Source organism: Amphibalanus amphitrite, unplaced genomic scaffold (assembly GCF_019059575.1).
Source record: "Amphibalanus amphitrite isolate SeventyFive unplaced genomic scaffold, NRLGWU_Aamphi_draft 001585F_arrow, whole genome shotgun sequence".
Classification (NCBI taxonomy): domain Eukaryota; kingdom Metazoa; phylum Arthropoda; class Thecostraca; order Balanomorpha; family Balanidae; genus Amphibalanus; species Amphibalanus amphitrite.
Genome location: NW_024883078.1, coordinates 45,399 through 61,183, shown reverse-complemented (window position 1 = coordinate 61,183; position 15,785 = coordinate 45,399). Strand labels below are relative to the sequence as shown.

Genomic DNA, 15,785 nt, shown 5'->3' with positions numbered 1-15,785 from the left:
AGATTCTTTGGGAAGAGACGAATCCAATGATACCCAGTTTTACCTTCTCAGGTCAGTCATTGACCTTCCAGGTCAGGTCAAACTAAAAAATGTTGCTGTTTTGGGTCACCGTTGGATATCAAGTGCGCTGCTTATCAAATACCGATGACGATGCTGTTTTCTGGTGCCAAGCCAACTAGAACCTCTTTGTCACACTACCCGACCAGAATTTTGCTGCTGAGGTCATTTCAGGTCAAGTTAGGTCAAGGTCAATTATATGTGTTTGTATGTCTGTGTGTGTCTGTGTGTATACTGATGTGTGCACCGATTGTTTTTGGGTCCATATTACATGAAATCATGATCTGAGAAGCTTTTACCAAAAATGCAGTCAAAAAAATTCACAAAAAGTCAATTCAGCTTGCCTAAAACTCAATTATCTTAGATGACCTAGGTTGACCTTGACCCTGACCTTGACCCCTGTACATCGTCGAACAACATGTTCCATGATAGGTGGGAGGTAAGACTGGCAAAAAAGGCCGAAATCAGGGTGTCAAAAGCTCACAAGGCCCATGGCAAACGCAAGATGTTGAGAATTGGCCATTTGGGTCATGACATGACCTTAAAAACAAGGTCATATCTCCGAAACCAAAAATCACAGAAACTTGAAATTTTCAGTGGACATCAAGAAAGGATAGAGGAGCAGCTATACGAAAAATCAGCCTTCTAGCTCTAAAAATGTTGAGTGCAGAGCAGAAAGACTACCTGGGGGGGGTGGCAACCACCCCCCCCATGTGCGGGCGAGGGTTAAGGCCCCATCGTTCCCTGGCGGCAGACATCTGTCAATTTTTCACCACCCACGGTCCATCGTGAGAGGAGGGAGAGGATGGTCAGGGCGGCGACTTCAAGCCCCATCGTTACCTGGCGGCAGACATCTGTCAATTTTTCACCACCCACGGTCCATCGTGAGAGGAGGGAGAGAATGGTCAGGGCCGCGACTTCAGGCCCCATCGTTACCTGGCGGCAGACATCTATCAATCAATTTCTCATCAGGAATGGAATGTGATTGCGTCCCACGGATTTGCCGTACTTGTATATATGAGGAAAACCCAGCATCGCCCTCCCGTCTGAGACTGGGTTTCCGGTGCAGGTTCGCACGGTACCGGAGCTAGGCTGTTCGCACGGTAGGCTGTCAGCTTGATTTAAAATTCAGTATTTAATGGACAGGTTTTGCGCAAATGTTTCATTGCTTCAAATGCATTCACTCATGCAAAATTATTGTTCAGCATTTTATACCACTGAATTTGTCGTATATATTCTAAATAAAGATATTGCACAATGCTTATCAGCTCCCTTGGACAAACATACAGGGTGGGGGGCATCGGATATAAATGTCAAATGGATTTCAACAACCGGCGGCGTGGCACAAGCCAGTCAGCTGAGCCGCCCCCAAATTGTCACACGAACCAATTGGCCGGCTGCATGGACATGGGAGCGGATCAGCCGTTCAATGTGGCGATACCGGCTAAGGTCGGAGGTCAAAACCTGTGCTTTCAGCCAAAGTACACAGTAAAAAGCCCTTTCTTTAATTACGTTACGTTATATCACTAGGAGTGGTATTGTATGTGGATTTGCACGCAAGAGGTGTGCTCGGACTGACCAAATAAAACCGATCAGTCCAGCGACTCCTCTGCGGGTTATGGCAGCCGGTGTTAACCGGGTGCCGCCAGCCATGTCCCGCCCGTCTTAGGGGCTCAACTCTGGCGGCTTACACATATATGTATACACTTGGAAAAGGCGACGATCCTGCAGGTGGCCTGCACAAAATCCTGCAGGGGCCGGCACAGAATCTTGCAGGGGGCCTGCACAGAATACTTCATGGTGCCTGCATTATTCTTGCAGGGGCCTTGCTAAGACGCCGCAGAAAATCCTGAACGATACAAAGACAAATGTCTGGCATTTCCTTGTATTAACAAAATGTTCTGTGCACTAACAGACAGTACACTTCCAGGTTCTAGTTTCACGTTGCACATTTTAGGCCGCAGCCTGGCGTGCGTCGACCGAACGCTTCGCCTTGTTGAGATCATTAATTTTCGCGGCGATAGTGCGCCTCACTTCGCTCCTCGTGAGGCCCGTATTCGTTTCCAGAAAGTCTAGGGAAAGAACATATTTGTATAAGAATCGTTTTTTCATAGCTTTGGAATCAAGTTCTGTAGTGAGGTTCAATGCAATGCCATTAAATCACAAAAAAATGGTAAGTGTATGGGATTATTTACTTCGTTTACCAAAAGGATCACCTTCCACCGCGTCTTCGGACGGTCGGCGCTACGACTAAGAAATGGGAAAGCTAAGAATGAGATACCATCATCACTGAGACTGGCAAATAGTGCGGGGACAATACTTATTACTCACCGATAAGGTCGTGCAGCTTATCCTGGTCCAGTGCCGGTCTAACATCAAGACCTGTCTGCCGGTATTTGTTTCCGTTACTCGGACGGCCCGTCATCGAAGACGCCCGAAGCACCGGTGTGGTAAAAACCACTATCAGGAGCTCCCGAACCGCTTTTTTTGGGTTGCTCCACGTGATCTTGTTCATAGTGGCGGCGGGTACTTTAGTCGCTGGTCCAATAGACACCTGCGTAAAATGTAAGGTCACTCAGAAATAGCTGGCACTGGCTATAACCAGCTGGCAATTAGTCGTATCATTGTAAACAATGGTCGTTCAGAGTATATGTAATTTAGTGATGGTATGACACTCTGTAAACGAATAATATTTCCACCTTTTAAACAAACAACACAAAGTTCGTCTTAAACAGATAGAAATGCGTTACCATTTCGGGGCCATCGCGCCGCAAAGGTTGGTCCGGGCGGGTGGACGGGTCCGAGCTCGACGCCGCTGCGTCCTGAGCTGGCGTCACCACTGCGCTTCTGCACACATCAGAAGAATCCGCCTGCTGAAGGATAATCATTTACATATTAAGATGTCATGCAAAAATGCCACTGAATCTTGTTGGTCTTCCTTTGCATTCAGCTACACACCATACACGTGAGCAGACACCTTTATTTGAAGGCTGGCTTCTCGTAGTTCCTCAACGATTTACAAAGAATACTAAAGAAACTATAACATTTATCCGATACAGGTAACACAATGCTACCAAGTACCAACCTTAAATTTGTATGTAAAAAGTTTTTTTTTTTAGCCCCTCATCGCACAGGAATAATCACAAAAAATGGTACGGAACCTTCCCAGCTGATCTCATGGGGCACTCTTATAATGCTCCCAGCTGATCCCATGGGGCTATGAAATCTAAGGGCTAGTAGTTAGGGCTTTTATTTAGTAAAGACTTTGTAATTGCTCAATCCCTCCTCCGGCAAACTAACCCTGGTCGCCAAAAAGGTCCTGTTTTCCTCCAGCCAGATGACTGCGTCCTCCAGGCGCCGCACAACTTCATCGATTTCTGGAAGCATCGTCGAAAGCAGATATCAGATAGCTGTACATTTTTATTAAGGATGCTTTAGTGACCAAATCCTCAATCGAATCTGAATCAAATGACAAAATAGCGAAATTCCGGCATACTCCATCATTGCCAACCGATACCAGCAGGCGTCACATTTGCGATTGCATCGTAATTGCGAAGCCTGCTCAACAGGACAGCACATTAGATTTAAGCTGAGCATGCTTCATGAACTTACTGGTGCCACTGGCCATGACCTCCTGCACCCTGGTAAGCTGTTTTCGCAAACTATCCACATCGTGCTGCAGCCCCTCGATCGTCTCCTCCTTTTCTTGGCATCCAGCACACTCCTGTAAAAATGTAGTGCTTTGCTCACAAACATTAACCCGGCAGGCGGTGGGCCTCCCAGCCACCTTCCGCGCGGTGGGGGGATTTTTTGCCCCCCCCCCCCCGTATCTCCGAAAATACTGGACGGATCCAAAAAATTCAATCGGCGTTCGATAGCCCTGTCAAATTTGTCGAAGGAAACCAAATGTCATTGACCTCGGGGTCACCGATGACGTCACAGGTCAGGTCAAAGATAAAATGTTTCACCGTTCACGGGGCTTCTAGGGAAAGCGCTATAACACCGAGTAAAACGCATTTTGTCGAGAATCAGCGATAAGGCGTCAGTTGTCTAGTACAATGTTGCTATTAAAGTACACTGGTCATACCATGTCAGGTCACAGGTCAGGTCACCAAAGGTCACCAAGGTCACCACATGAACCCAACTGGTTGTGCGATGCATGTTTTATGGCCAGTTTTTCATTTCCAACTCAATGGTGTTGGTTATAAGACCATCAGGTACGGTTTAGGTCACTTTCTGGTGGAGGTCAGGTCAAGGTCAGGTCAAAAAAGGTCAAATTTCAAAGTTGACCTTTGAATTTTGAGTTGACCGCCGCTCCACCAAAGGAGTGGAGCGGCGCGGACACACATGCAGCGGATTGAACATGTGCAGGAGAAGTTTCTGGTTTGGCTCTGTGCCCGCTCCCATGTACGCGGAGTGTCGTTTGTTTACCGTGACCTCACTGAACACTTTAAGGTGAACACCCTAGCTGCCCGACACGAGCAGCACGACATTATGTTTCTCCGAAACATTCATCGAGGCAAAATATGTTCGTCATTTCTTCTGGAAAAGTTTCCCATACACGTGCCGCCCCGGACACTGCGTACACAGTCACTGTTCGCTGTCTCGTTTGCAAGGGTAAACACTGTTCGCTCATGTTCATTCAACCACATACCGGATGTGTGCAACGCATTCTTGGAGGCGAACAGGGATGTGGACGTCTGGGAGATTAGCATGGCAGAGTTCAGGTCAAGAGTGAAACGGTATGTGAGTGAGAGACACAGATAGGTAGGTGTAACTGTTCGGTTGTTACTGGAAACAAATGTTTCTAGTCTGCTTTGTTTTTACTGTGCTCGTTTTTACTGTGCTTGTTTAGTGTGTATCAATGTTTTCTTTGTTGACTTCATCTGTCATTTGGGTAACGCCCGTTGGTGATAAAAGAATAAATGAAATGAAATGAAAATGAAAGTTGATATTTTTGCATAAAATGGGTATCGATTCGATGCAGCTCGTCACGTGGAGTCTAATGGTGCTCTTTTTTGCGCTACGAGGTCTAGAATTGCTAAAAATTGAGTTTGAATATTTGACGTCGTCAATTTTGAAGTTTTTTCGCTATAACTTGGCCAAAAAAAGAGGTATTGATATCAAATCTAGTATGTAGATAGAAGGTGGTAGGGACTATCACATATATTCCGTTTTTTTTTTCGAAATTACAAAAAACTTTTTGGATTTTTTTGGCTATTATATTCAATTTTTATTTTTATTTTTGGAGGTAAAAATCCAAAAAATTCGAAAAACCGTAATGGCAGTTTTTTAGCCCACCTCTTGATTCCACACATTTTATGTCTGAAGCATTTTTCTGTATCTCTTAACCCGCGCACCGACGGGGGTCTGCGCCAACTTAGTACCGACGGGGGGGGGGGCGGATGACCGCCCCCCCTGAGATCTCGAGAACGAAGCAAGATAGCGACAAACGGTAAACGCCATCGGATACGCACGGTCAAGATCTACAATTTTTACTAAGGTCATTTTCAGGTCAGGTCAAAGATGACGTCACAGGGGTCGAAAAAGTCAAAATGGCGGCGCTAAATATGGAGAGAGTTTTTCTCGAATAACTTTCGAATTAGTCAAGATAAGAACAAACTAAGGGCATCATCGTGATCCTCTCGTCAATCCGCATCGAATGATATATATGTTGACCTCGAAAGGTCAAGGTCAAAGGTTGACCTCAGGTCACGTGACCTCGAGGTCATCATGTATATCATTCGATGCGTCTTGACGAGCTGAACACAATGAGACCATCCACGCGTCTGTATCTTGTTCCTGTACGGAGTTATTGGCCAAAAACCTTTGGTGACCTTTGATGACGTCACATGACCTCACAGCTGCCCAACAGCAAAACAGACCTCAAGGTAGTGAAGGTTGATCGTATATGAAGTCATGTATGGTATATGGGGCCATTCCGACCCGTTTTAGTGGTAAAAACAGGGAGTTGATTTTTCCCATTTTGACTTATAATGGGGAGGTCGCGAAATTGACCTGACCTTAGGTCACCGATATCAAAATTCCGAGATATACAAATTGTAGCTACTAATGACCTAATAACATCCTGCGACTTTCAAAGGCCTCCGACATCTACTGTAGCTCTGGCACGGTGACAAAGTTGCAAAAAAGTGACTTGAGGTTGGGTCATTCAAAGTGACCTGGTGACCTGACCTTGAAAGGTAGGAGGTTCAAACTTGCACACCATGTGTAAAATTGATAAGGGAATAGTCATACCAAATTTCGCGGCGCTACGCGCCGCGGTTTTCCCGCTATTCGCGAAAAACCTCAGGGGGGGCGGATATCCGCCCCCCCGTCGGTGCGCGGGTTAAGCTGTAGGCCTGACAGCTTTTCCCGCGAAACCTTTTTTTGGGTCGAAAATGGCAAAATGACGTCACTCTGACGTCATTAGTGGTCAACCTATCATAGCCTTTGAAAAAAAAAATTGGTCACCATGTGCGCTAGCTACTCCCGGGAGGGTACTGAAAGTTTGGTGACGATCGGCGCAGCGGTTCTCGAGATATATCGAAAAAACTAAAGGGGGGCAAAAAATGCCCCCCCCCCCACCGCCAGGAAGGTTAATAGGCAAAGAACTAGCGAGCAATTAGAATCAATTAGAGGAAAGTCCACCGAAAGCATAATAAGAGTGCTCGTTTACCAGCAGTTACTTTGTAGAAATTCAAATCAAGGTGCAGAAGCACTTCTAGCATAACATCTGGCCATGTTGCATGTATTTACAAGGTCAATTGGACGTAAGTGCACTGCAAACATTTCAATGTCTAGAACAGATATGCATCAACATGTTTGAATGTTGGACAAAGGACCTGGCGCATACATGCATACAGTAATTGAGATTTGTGCCAGTAAATCATCTAATATAAACATAAAAGAAACACACAGACATAACAAAAATTGACCGACGGTCAAAAGCATTAAGAATATAATATACATATATATGGTTATGTCAATCTCCAACCTAACGCATATTATCACAACTTTGATCTTACCTCCGCACTGTCCTCGACCTCGTCCAGGACGGCCAATGACTGTAGTCTCTTCTGGCGCTTCTGTTGCTGCCTTCTTGATGTCTGCAAATGACATAATTATGCTGCTCAATGCACCTTGATGAGCTGAACACATTGCGACTGTCCAAGCGCTGTATATCTTGTCTGTTATGGAGTTATTTGAGCAAAACACGTTTCGTAACTTTCGCTGATGTCACATGACCTTACAATAATTTAACAGCAAACCTTGTGATTTCTAGGAAGTCGAGGTTAGTTGCGATTGATTTCATTTTAGGTGGAATTAGCAATCAGATGTGCATTTGCGAAAAATGAGACTTAATATAGCTCCATTGACTATTCCCCATTCCCGTTCCCCATCGAGTTTGATGTGAAGGTTAGGAAATGGAACTGACCTAAGGTAACAAATTTAAGCAAGCCTAGTTCTCCTCATGACAAGAAAGGTTGTTACTGACCATTAAAATAGTAAAAGAAAATAATTGACAATGCAAGTTTTACTTACCCCTGATGTGGTTGCTTGATCATCATTATGCTGCCTTTTCCTCTTGATCGGGTCCTGTGGAGGTGAGGCCTCTCGCTGTCGCCCCTCATGGTCCAGTTGTTTCTTGGCTAGAACATTTTGCTTCCCTGCAAAAATAACCAAGTGGTATGAGCCGTGACATATCTTTCTGACCATTCCACCTTAACTTTCGCCGGCACAGGGGGGGTTGATGCAACCCCCCTAAGGTTTTTCGCGAATAACTCGCGTAAAAAGCGGCTGATCGCGACGAAACTATCAGTACCCTCGCATTGATCAATTTTACACCTACCCTGAAAATTTCGTGACCCTGATCCCAATGACCTTTGACCTGTGGCCTCTTTTCTGTGACCATATTTGGCCGAAATCGCGGTTCGGCGCATGTCGGCTCGCATTAGCCGCGCGTTTGCAAGCTTTTAGTGGTTTCAAACGTTCAAACATGTGATTTGATGTTGCTTCCATGCATTAGGGTGGGTGTCAAGGTCACCTGAAGGTCAGGTCAGGTCATTGACCTTTGGTGACCTCGGGTGACCTCGGTTCACTTTTTCGAGTTTTACATGTTTCTGGGCTAGTTTTTGGAGCTGAATTCGAATTTAGCAACCATTTGAACATTTACGAAGTAGTTTTGGTGCCTTCGTAACATGTTACGAAGCTGTCCGAGGCGGTTGACACGTTATACGAATACCCGTCACAACCCCTACCGGTTGACCTGACCTGACCTGACCCGACCTGACCCGACCTGGTCTAAATGCTTAAAGACATCATCTCTGATCAAAAATAACACGATATTCGTGATCAGCACCCCGGAAAACCACATAGCAGCCACACTTTACGACTTTCCAACAGGTCCCGATTTTCCCGGTTTTCGGGTCATTGACCTGACCTGGAAGGTCACCCGATGACCTAGGACCTTAACCCTCGCCCGCACATGCCATTTTCCTATCCTAGAACGCACATGGGGGGTGGTTGTCACACCCCCCGCGCCATTTCGTTCCTGTTGGAGATAGAGCTTAGCAGTAAATGTAGAATATCCAAGACAGTTAGGATAAATGATAACAATAACACGTCAAATGTATATTTAAACACACAAAGCTTTCGGTATGAAAATACCTTGATCACTGTGTTAACAGAAATGAGGAGAGAAATTGTCACCGGCAGCTTGTACAAAAATATAAAATAGCATTCGAAAAATAGATCACAATCACGAGATTATCTATCGGGGTCCTGCCACTAAGCTTACAGCGCATGTTGCTTAAGTTATAAATCCAGTCCTAGTATTGATGGTATCGCGTGCTGATATGTGAGCCGCTTCTAAGATTTTTCGTGTCGTTTTTCGTGCGCCCTTCTCTAATAATCGAGTTGCACCCCAGTTCGGTAAATGATGAGATTGTTCGGCATGTACGACGATTGCGTTCGATGTTCGATGAAACTTAAGGTCACTTTTATGTTCTTTAAGTCTCGTTTCGACCCCCCTCCCCGTTTCTCCCACGTAGCTTTTGTTACACCCACCACAAGGAATTTCGTATACTACACTTTTCGGAGAATCGGATTCGGATGTGTCGGACGTCTCTTTCGGTCTTCGTTTAATCATCTCGTGTATCTTCGTTCCCGTGTTCGTTGCTACTCGTACGCCTGTCTTCTCAAGTGATTTAGAAATAACCTCTGCGCTCTTGAAGTTTGGAATCGATATCCATTTTCGCTTTTCCTTCCTTGTTCTTTTTCCTTTTGTTTTGGGTTCTTCTTTATTCGTTCGGCCTTTTGCTTTTGTCGAATGAGATACCCCTTCGGGTATTTCAGTTTCGTGAAAGCGTTGTAAATATGTTTAATCTCTTCGTCCAACTTCAAACTTCAAGAGCGCAGATGTTATTTCTAAATCACTTGAGAAGACAGGCGTACGAGTAGCAACGAACACGGGAACGAAGATACACGAGATGATTAAACTAAGACCGAAAGAGACGTCCGACACATCCGAATCCGATTCTCCGAAAAGTGTAGTATACGAAATTCCTTGTGGTGGGTGTAACAAAAGCTACGTGGGAGAAACGGGGAGGGGGGTCGAAACGAGACTTAACCCGCGCGGGGCTGGGGTCTCCAGCCGAACGCGCGGGGCTGGGGGGGGGGTAAATTTTACCCCCCCTGTTATCTCCCGAACTAATGGTCCGATTTGGAAAATTCAAACGCCAATCGAAAGCTCTCATCACGAACTACTAAAAACATGTACTTAATTTAAAGTTTGAGGTCAAGGTCAAGGTCAGGTCAAGGGTACAAATTGCAAGTTTCTACAGTATCGGCCTTGCACCGTAGTTGCCGAAGGATGGAGTCATGGACTGAGACTGATCGCCCAAAACGTGTTCTTAGGCTACCAAGACAATATTAGTTGCATACAATATCATTCAGAGGTCAAGGTCAAGGTCAGGTCAGGTCAGGTCAGGTCACCAAAAAACAAAATATAGAAAAGGGCATGTGCGACACATGTTTTATGGGTCATTTTACTCATAGAATTCAATAGGCACACTCAATAAGTGATATGGACCACCTCTGGATGAATTTCAGGTCGAGGTCAGGTCAAGGTCAGGTCAAGTGAGGTCAAATTTTGAAGTTGGTTGTTAAGGCCTAAAAAGGTGTCTATCTGATGCAGTTTTTCACGGCGAATCGAATGGTGCTATTTTTGTTTCCGTACGAGGTCTAGAACTTCCAAAAAAGTCATTTTTCAAAAATTTTGTGTGTCGTGACGTCATACAATTTTGAATAACTCCCACATTTTTGAACCGATTCTTCTAAAATTTGGTATGTAGGTGCACATAGACCACTTCTCTGACATATATTCCGGTTTTTTCGATAGACTCAAAATTTTGGATTTTATAATGATTTTCCCAAAAAAATCAGTTTTTTGAAAAAATTTAGGCCAAAATCCAAAATTTTCAAAAAACCGAGATAGCCATTTGATAGACAAAGTAAAATTACGTATAAGCTTTTTTGTTACGTCTTGATTCCTTTAAAAATGAAGATGTTAGCGGCGTTTGAACTTTTGCCGTTTTTGAGGCGAAAATGGCGAACATGATGTCACTAAAACGTCAATTTCTCTAAAATTTTCCGACGGATTTCGCTCAAATTTTCAGAGAAGGTGTCAAATTGATGTAAGAAAAGGTACTGAAAGTTTGGCGGCGCTGCGCGCCGCCGTTTTTGAGATATCGCAAAAATTCGCGAGGGTGGGTAAAATTTACCCCCCCCCAGCCCCGCGCGGGTTAAAGAACATAAAAGTGACCTTAAGTTTCATCGAACATCGAACGCAATCGTCGTACATGCCGAACAATTTCATCATTTACCGAACTGGGGTGCAACTCGATTATTAGAGAAGGGCGCACGAAAAACGACACGAAAAATGTTAGAAGCGGCTCACATATCAATATACCATCGCGATACCATCAATACTAGGACTGGATTTATAACTTTAGCAACATGTGCTGTAAGCTTAGTGGCAGGACCCCGATAGATAATCTCGTGATTGTGATCTATTTTTCGAGTGCTATTTTATATTTTTGTACAAGCTGCCGGTGACAATTTCTCTCCTCATTTCTGTTAACACAGTGATCAAGGTATTTTCATACCGAAAGCTTTGTGTGTTTAAATATACATTTGACGTGTTATTGTTATCATTTATCCTTAGCAGTAAAGACCAAAAAGATTCTTTGGGAAGAGACGAATCCAATGATACCCAGTTTTACCTTCTCAGGTCAGTCATTGACCTTCCAGGTCAGGTCAAACTAAAAAATGTTGCTGTTTTGGGTCACCGTTGGATATCAAGTGCGCTGCTTATCAAATACCGATGACAATGCTGTTTTCTGGTGCCAAGCCAGCTAGAACCTCTTTGTCACACTACCCGACCGGAATTTTGCTGCTGAGGTCATTTCAGGTCAAGTTAGGTCAAGGTCAATTATATGTGTTTGTATGTCTATGTGTGTCTGTGTGTATACTGATGTGTGCACCGATTGTTTTTGGGTCCATATTACATGAAATCATGATCTGAGAAGCTTTTACCAAAAATGCAGTCAAAAAACTTCACAAAAAGTAAATTCAGCTTGCCTAAAACGCAATTATCTTAGATGACCTAGGTTGACCTTGAACCTGACCTTGACCCCTGTACATCGTCGAACAACATGTTCCATGATAGGTGGGAGGTAAGACTGGCAAAAAAGGCCGAAATCAGGGTGTCAAAAGCTCACAAGGCCCATGGCAAGCGCAAGATGTTGAGAATTGGCCATTTGGGTCATGACATGACCTGAAAAACAAGGTCATATCTCCGAAACCAAAAGTCACAGAAACTTAAAATTTTCAGTGGACATCAAGAAAGGATAGAGGAGCAGCTATACGAAAAATCAGCCTTCTAGCTCTAAAAATGTTGAGTGCAGAGCAGAAAGACTACCTGGGGGGGGTGGCAACCACCCCCCCATGTGCGGGCGAGGGTTAAAATTGGGTATCATTGGCTTCCTCTCGTGACGGGCAACACGCTCGTTTTTTTCCGCGAAGCTCTAGCTCGCAAGGACCTTAGCCCTCGCATGTGTGCGGCGTTTGCCAGTTTCTAATGTGTAGGGGGGGGGGGGGTCGGTTGGACCCCGCCTCTTGCCGTTTGGCCCCTGATCGAGCTAGAGCTTCGCGGAAAAAACGAGCGTGTTGCCCGTGACGAGAGGAAGCCGATGATACCAAATTTTAAGGTCCTAGGTCATTGGTTGACCTTCCAGGTCAGGTCAATGACCCGAAGTCGGGAAAATCGGGACCTGTTAGAAAGTCGTAAAGTGTGGCTGCTAAGGGGTTTTTCGGGGTGCTGATCACGAATATCGTGTTAGTTTTGATCACAGATGATGTCTTTAAGCATTTAGACCAGGTCGGGTCAGGTCAGGTCAGGTCAACCAGTAGGCGTCGTGACGGGTATTCGTAGTACGTGTCAACCGCCTCTGACAGCTTCGTAACATGTTACGAAGGCACCAAAACTTCTTCGTTAATGTTCAAATGGTTGCTAAATTCGAATTCAGCTCCAAAAACTAGCCTAGAAACATGTACAGCTCGAAAAAGTGAACCGAGGTCACCCGAGGTCACCAAAGGTCAATGACCTGACCTGACCTTCAGGTGACCTTGACACCCACCCTAATGTATGGAAGCAACATCAAATCACATGTTTGAACGTTTGAAACCACGAAAAGCTTGCAAACGCGCGGCTAATGCGAGCCGACATACGCAGAATCGCGATTCCGGCCAAACATGGTCTCGGAAAAGAGGTCACAGGTCAAAGGTCATTTGGGTCAGGGTCATGAAATTTTTAGGGTAGGTGTAAAATTGATCAATGTGAGGGTACGGAAAGTTTCGTCGCGATCGGCCGCTTTTTACGCGAGTTATTCGCGAAAAACCATGGGGGGGGGTCCATCCGACCCCCCCCCCCCCCCCTACACATGCGAGGGTTAAAATTGGGTATCATCGGCTTCCTCTCATCACGGGCAACACGTTCGTTTTTTCCGCGAAGCTCTAGCTCGATCAGGGGCCAAACGGCAAGGGGGGGTCCAACCGACCCCCCCTACACATTAGAAGCTGGCAAACGCCGTACACATGCGAGGGTTAAGTTGCAGCGAAACCGCCCCAGTAATTACCGAGTTATTGAAATTGGAACAAATTTGGCACCTCTCCTTTTTGCATTTTGCACGTGCAGTGAGGGTCACTCACATAGATCAAGAGTATCCGACGCAGGTACTTACCAATCTCCACTATGACTGCAGGATGAAATTCTCCAGCCCACTTCACCTCAACTCTGGAGCCAGCAGCCAGAGGACCCCTTCCTCTCACATGCTTCAGTCGGACTACATCCCATTTCACGGGTTCTTCCAGCCACTTTACGTACGCGTGGGTCGCCATCACGATAGTCGGATAAAGCGACTGAAATATAAGACAAACTGCAAACAGCCTTAAACAACTTATCAATGAGATGTAACCCACGCCGCGACTGGCCTCAGCATTCGGTACGGTCCGGTCCTGTCACGTAGGTACCCTGCCCAGTGCCCATAACCCTGGCCGTCCCCTGTCCAATCCCAGCGTCTGCCCACGCGTAATTGCGGTGCTCGGCCCCGGGTCTCGGAGCTTGCCGGCGCAGCGGCGGTTCCCGCGCCGAGCCGCGCCGTCTGGGACCGGCAGAGAGTGACCCCCCCCCCCCTCCCCCTCATCCATCAGCGGGACCGTTAGGGTTCACTGGCAGATGACACAGGCACCGGTGGCCGCCCGCCGCGGCCGGGAGGGTCAGAGGGAGGGGGGAGGGTACACCAGGGGAGGGGAGGGAGCGTTCCGACCGGGACCGGGCGCGCGGGGAGAGCCAGACAGGGAAGGTGATCGACTTGATGAATTTAAACACACTTACCCGCACATGGGTAGTATTTTGCCACTCTCACCACAGCAACTTGAACTTTTCATTGAACGCTAAGAAAGGATAGAGAAGCAGCTATATGAAAAATCAGGCCTCTAGCTCTAAAAAAAGCTGAGTGCAAGGCAGAAAAACTACCTGGGGGGGGGGGGGGGTGCAACCACACTCCAAGCACGGGCGAGAGTTAAGGTCTTCAGACTTCTGAGCGCCACAAAGATCGGTCAAACAGGTAGGGCACGACAGCCCGCTCTCCGGCTCTCCCCGCGCGTTCGGTCAGGGGACCATGTGACGCCGGGCCGGCCGCCGCCGCGCCCGAGCCGGCCGGCACCCTCCCCTGCTGTACCCTCCCCCTGTCCCCCCCCCCTCGACCCTCCCGGCGGCGGTGGACGGCCAGCGGTGCCTGTCGGGTGCCGCCCAGCCAGTGACCGCTACCGGTCCGGTGGATGGGGTGGGGGAGGGAAGACAGGGTGGGATGGGGAGTCTTCTACTTTGTTGTCACTTGGTACCAGACTTGTGCCGTGACCAAAAATCAAGATCCAGGATCCTCAAGGTCCCACGGCAAATTCAATTTCTAGAATCCAAGGTTTCCAAGGTCCCACGGCAAATTCAATTTTTAGAATCCAAGGTTTCCAAGGTCCCACGGCAAATTCAATTTCTAGAATCCAAGGTTTCCAAGGTCTTACGGCCAATTCAATTTCTAGAATCAAGGTTGCCAAGGTCCCACGGCAAATTCAATTTCTAGAATCCAAGGTTTCCAAGGTCCCACGGCAAATATATATTGCAGGATCCACAGTCCCCAAGGTCCCACGACAAGAATGCATTGCAGGATCCACAGTCCCTAGGGTCTCACGACAAGCGTGAATTTCAGGATCCACAGTCCCAAAGGTCCCATGATAAGTATACACTTCAGAGTTCAGGGTCCACAGTCCTCAAGGTCCCACGGCAAGAATACATCTCAGGATCCAAAGTATTCAGGGTCCCACAACAAGAACTTAAACTAACATTCTGATGAGCAGGCTTACTTCTAAATATTCTGCCAACAGATGCCCAGCAACATTGAAAGGGGCAGAACCTATGCAAACCTGTGGTGGTTTTATCATTTACCAACATACTACATAGGTAGGGGGAGCTTCAACACAAGTCAAAGTTAAAGATGAATCATGATATCAATCTCTCCTTCTTTAGCCGGACAAATTCATAAAAAATATAGGTAGGTAATAGGTACATTGCATTTTGTATTGTCATGTTCCTTTCAAATCAATCTTACCTGATCATTAGGAATGTAGGATAGCACCTTACAGTTATTGAAGACAGAAATCCAAGTATTCTTTCAGGCAAGATAAAAAAACCAGAAATAAAACCTACAGGCTTCATAAAAATGGAAAAATTGAATTGGATAGGTATATGCTTTCGATTTTCTGCACATTCAGTTACATAATACCTAGAGCTCTGTTCGCACCCCGTTTATTTATCAGCAGGCTGCGACTATGCTGCTAACTTCTTGGCTCCTCATTGGTCGAATTCAAGTGGTCTATTCGTTAGACCAATGAGAGGCCAAGCCGCGCCAGCAATAACCGACAGCACGCTGATATAAAAACAGCGACCGAGCGGGGCCCTGGATAAAAACTCAAATATGTTCTAAGTCTTGTTTGCGCGAGCGCTCAAAAAAAAAACTGATCGATTAAGCCAACAGAATTAGTGTATCAGCCAGCGCAAACCTTACTTACTGTTCATTCACATTAGCTTGTAGGCTCTGAACAAAATTCCA

The 15,785-nt window shown here is 46.2% G+C and overlaps 1 protein-coding gene across 3 annotated transcripts; it reads right to left on the bottom strand.

Moving 5' to 3' along the window:
- Nucleotides 1-1,918: 1,918 nt before the first annotated feature.
- LOC122373994 (early boundary activity protein 2-like) lies at nucleotides 1,919-14,236 on the bottom strand. 3 transcript variants are annotated; one of them, XM_043352488.1, is made up of 9 exons: nucleotides 14,217-14,236; nucleotides 13,362-13,670; nucleotides 7,603-7,727; nucleotides 7,086-7,166; nucleotides 3,670-3,781; nucleotides 3,358-3,434; nucleotides 2,808-2,927; nucleotides 2,389-2,611; nucleotides 1,919-2,129 (listed from the first exon to the last, which is right to left on the bottom strand). In XM_043352488.1, exons 2-9 carry the CDS (start codon nucleotides 13,516-13,518, stop codon nucleotides 2,011-2,013), a joined length of 1,014 nt encoding a protein of 337 aa, XP_043208423.1. In that variant the 5' UTR covers nucleotides 13,519-13,670; nucleotides 14,217-14,236; the 3' UTR covers nucleotides 1,919-2,010. The 3 variants fall into 3 exon arrangements, with proteins under 3 accessions (XP_043208423.1, XP_043208421.1, XP_043208422.1); XM_043352486.1 differs by having other exon boundaries at nucleotides 1,923-2,129; nucleotides 2,808-2,930; XM_043352487.1 differs by lacking the exon at nucleotides 14,217-14,236 and having other exon boundaries at nucleotides 1,923-2,129; nucleotides 2,808-2,930; nucleotides 13,362-13,675.
- Nucleotides 14,237-15,785: the final 1,549 nt, after the last annotated feature.

Excerpts from the sequence above, each read along its gene's own strand:
- LOC122373994 (XM_043352486.1), bottom strand. The coding sequence starts at position 13,518 with ATGGCGACCCACGCGTACGTAAAGTGGCTGGAAGAACCCGTGAAATGG. Across the intron at positions 3,782-7,085 it reads AGGTCGAGGACAGTGCGGAG|GAGTGTGCTGGATGCCAAGA; the intron begins GTAAGATCAAAG and ends ACATTTTTACAG. Across the intron at positions 2,931-3,357 it reads GGACCTTTTTGGCGACCAGG|CAGGCGGATTCTTCTGATGT; the intron begins GTTAGTTTGCCG and ends ATTATCCTTCAG.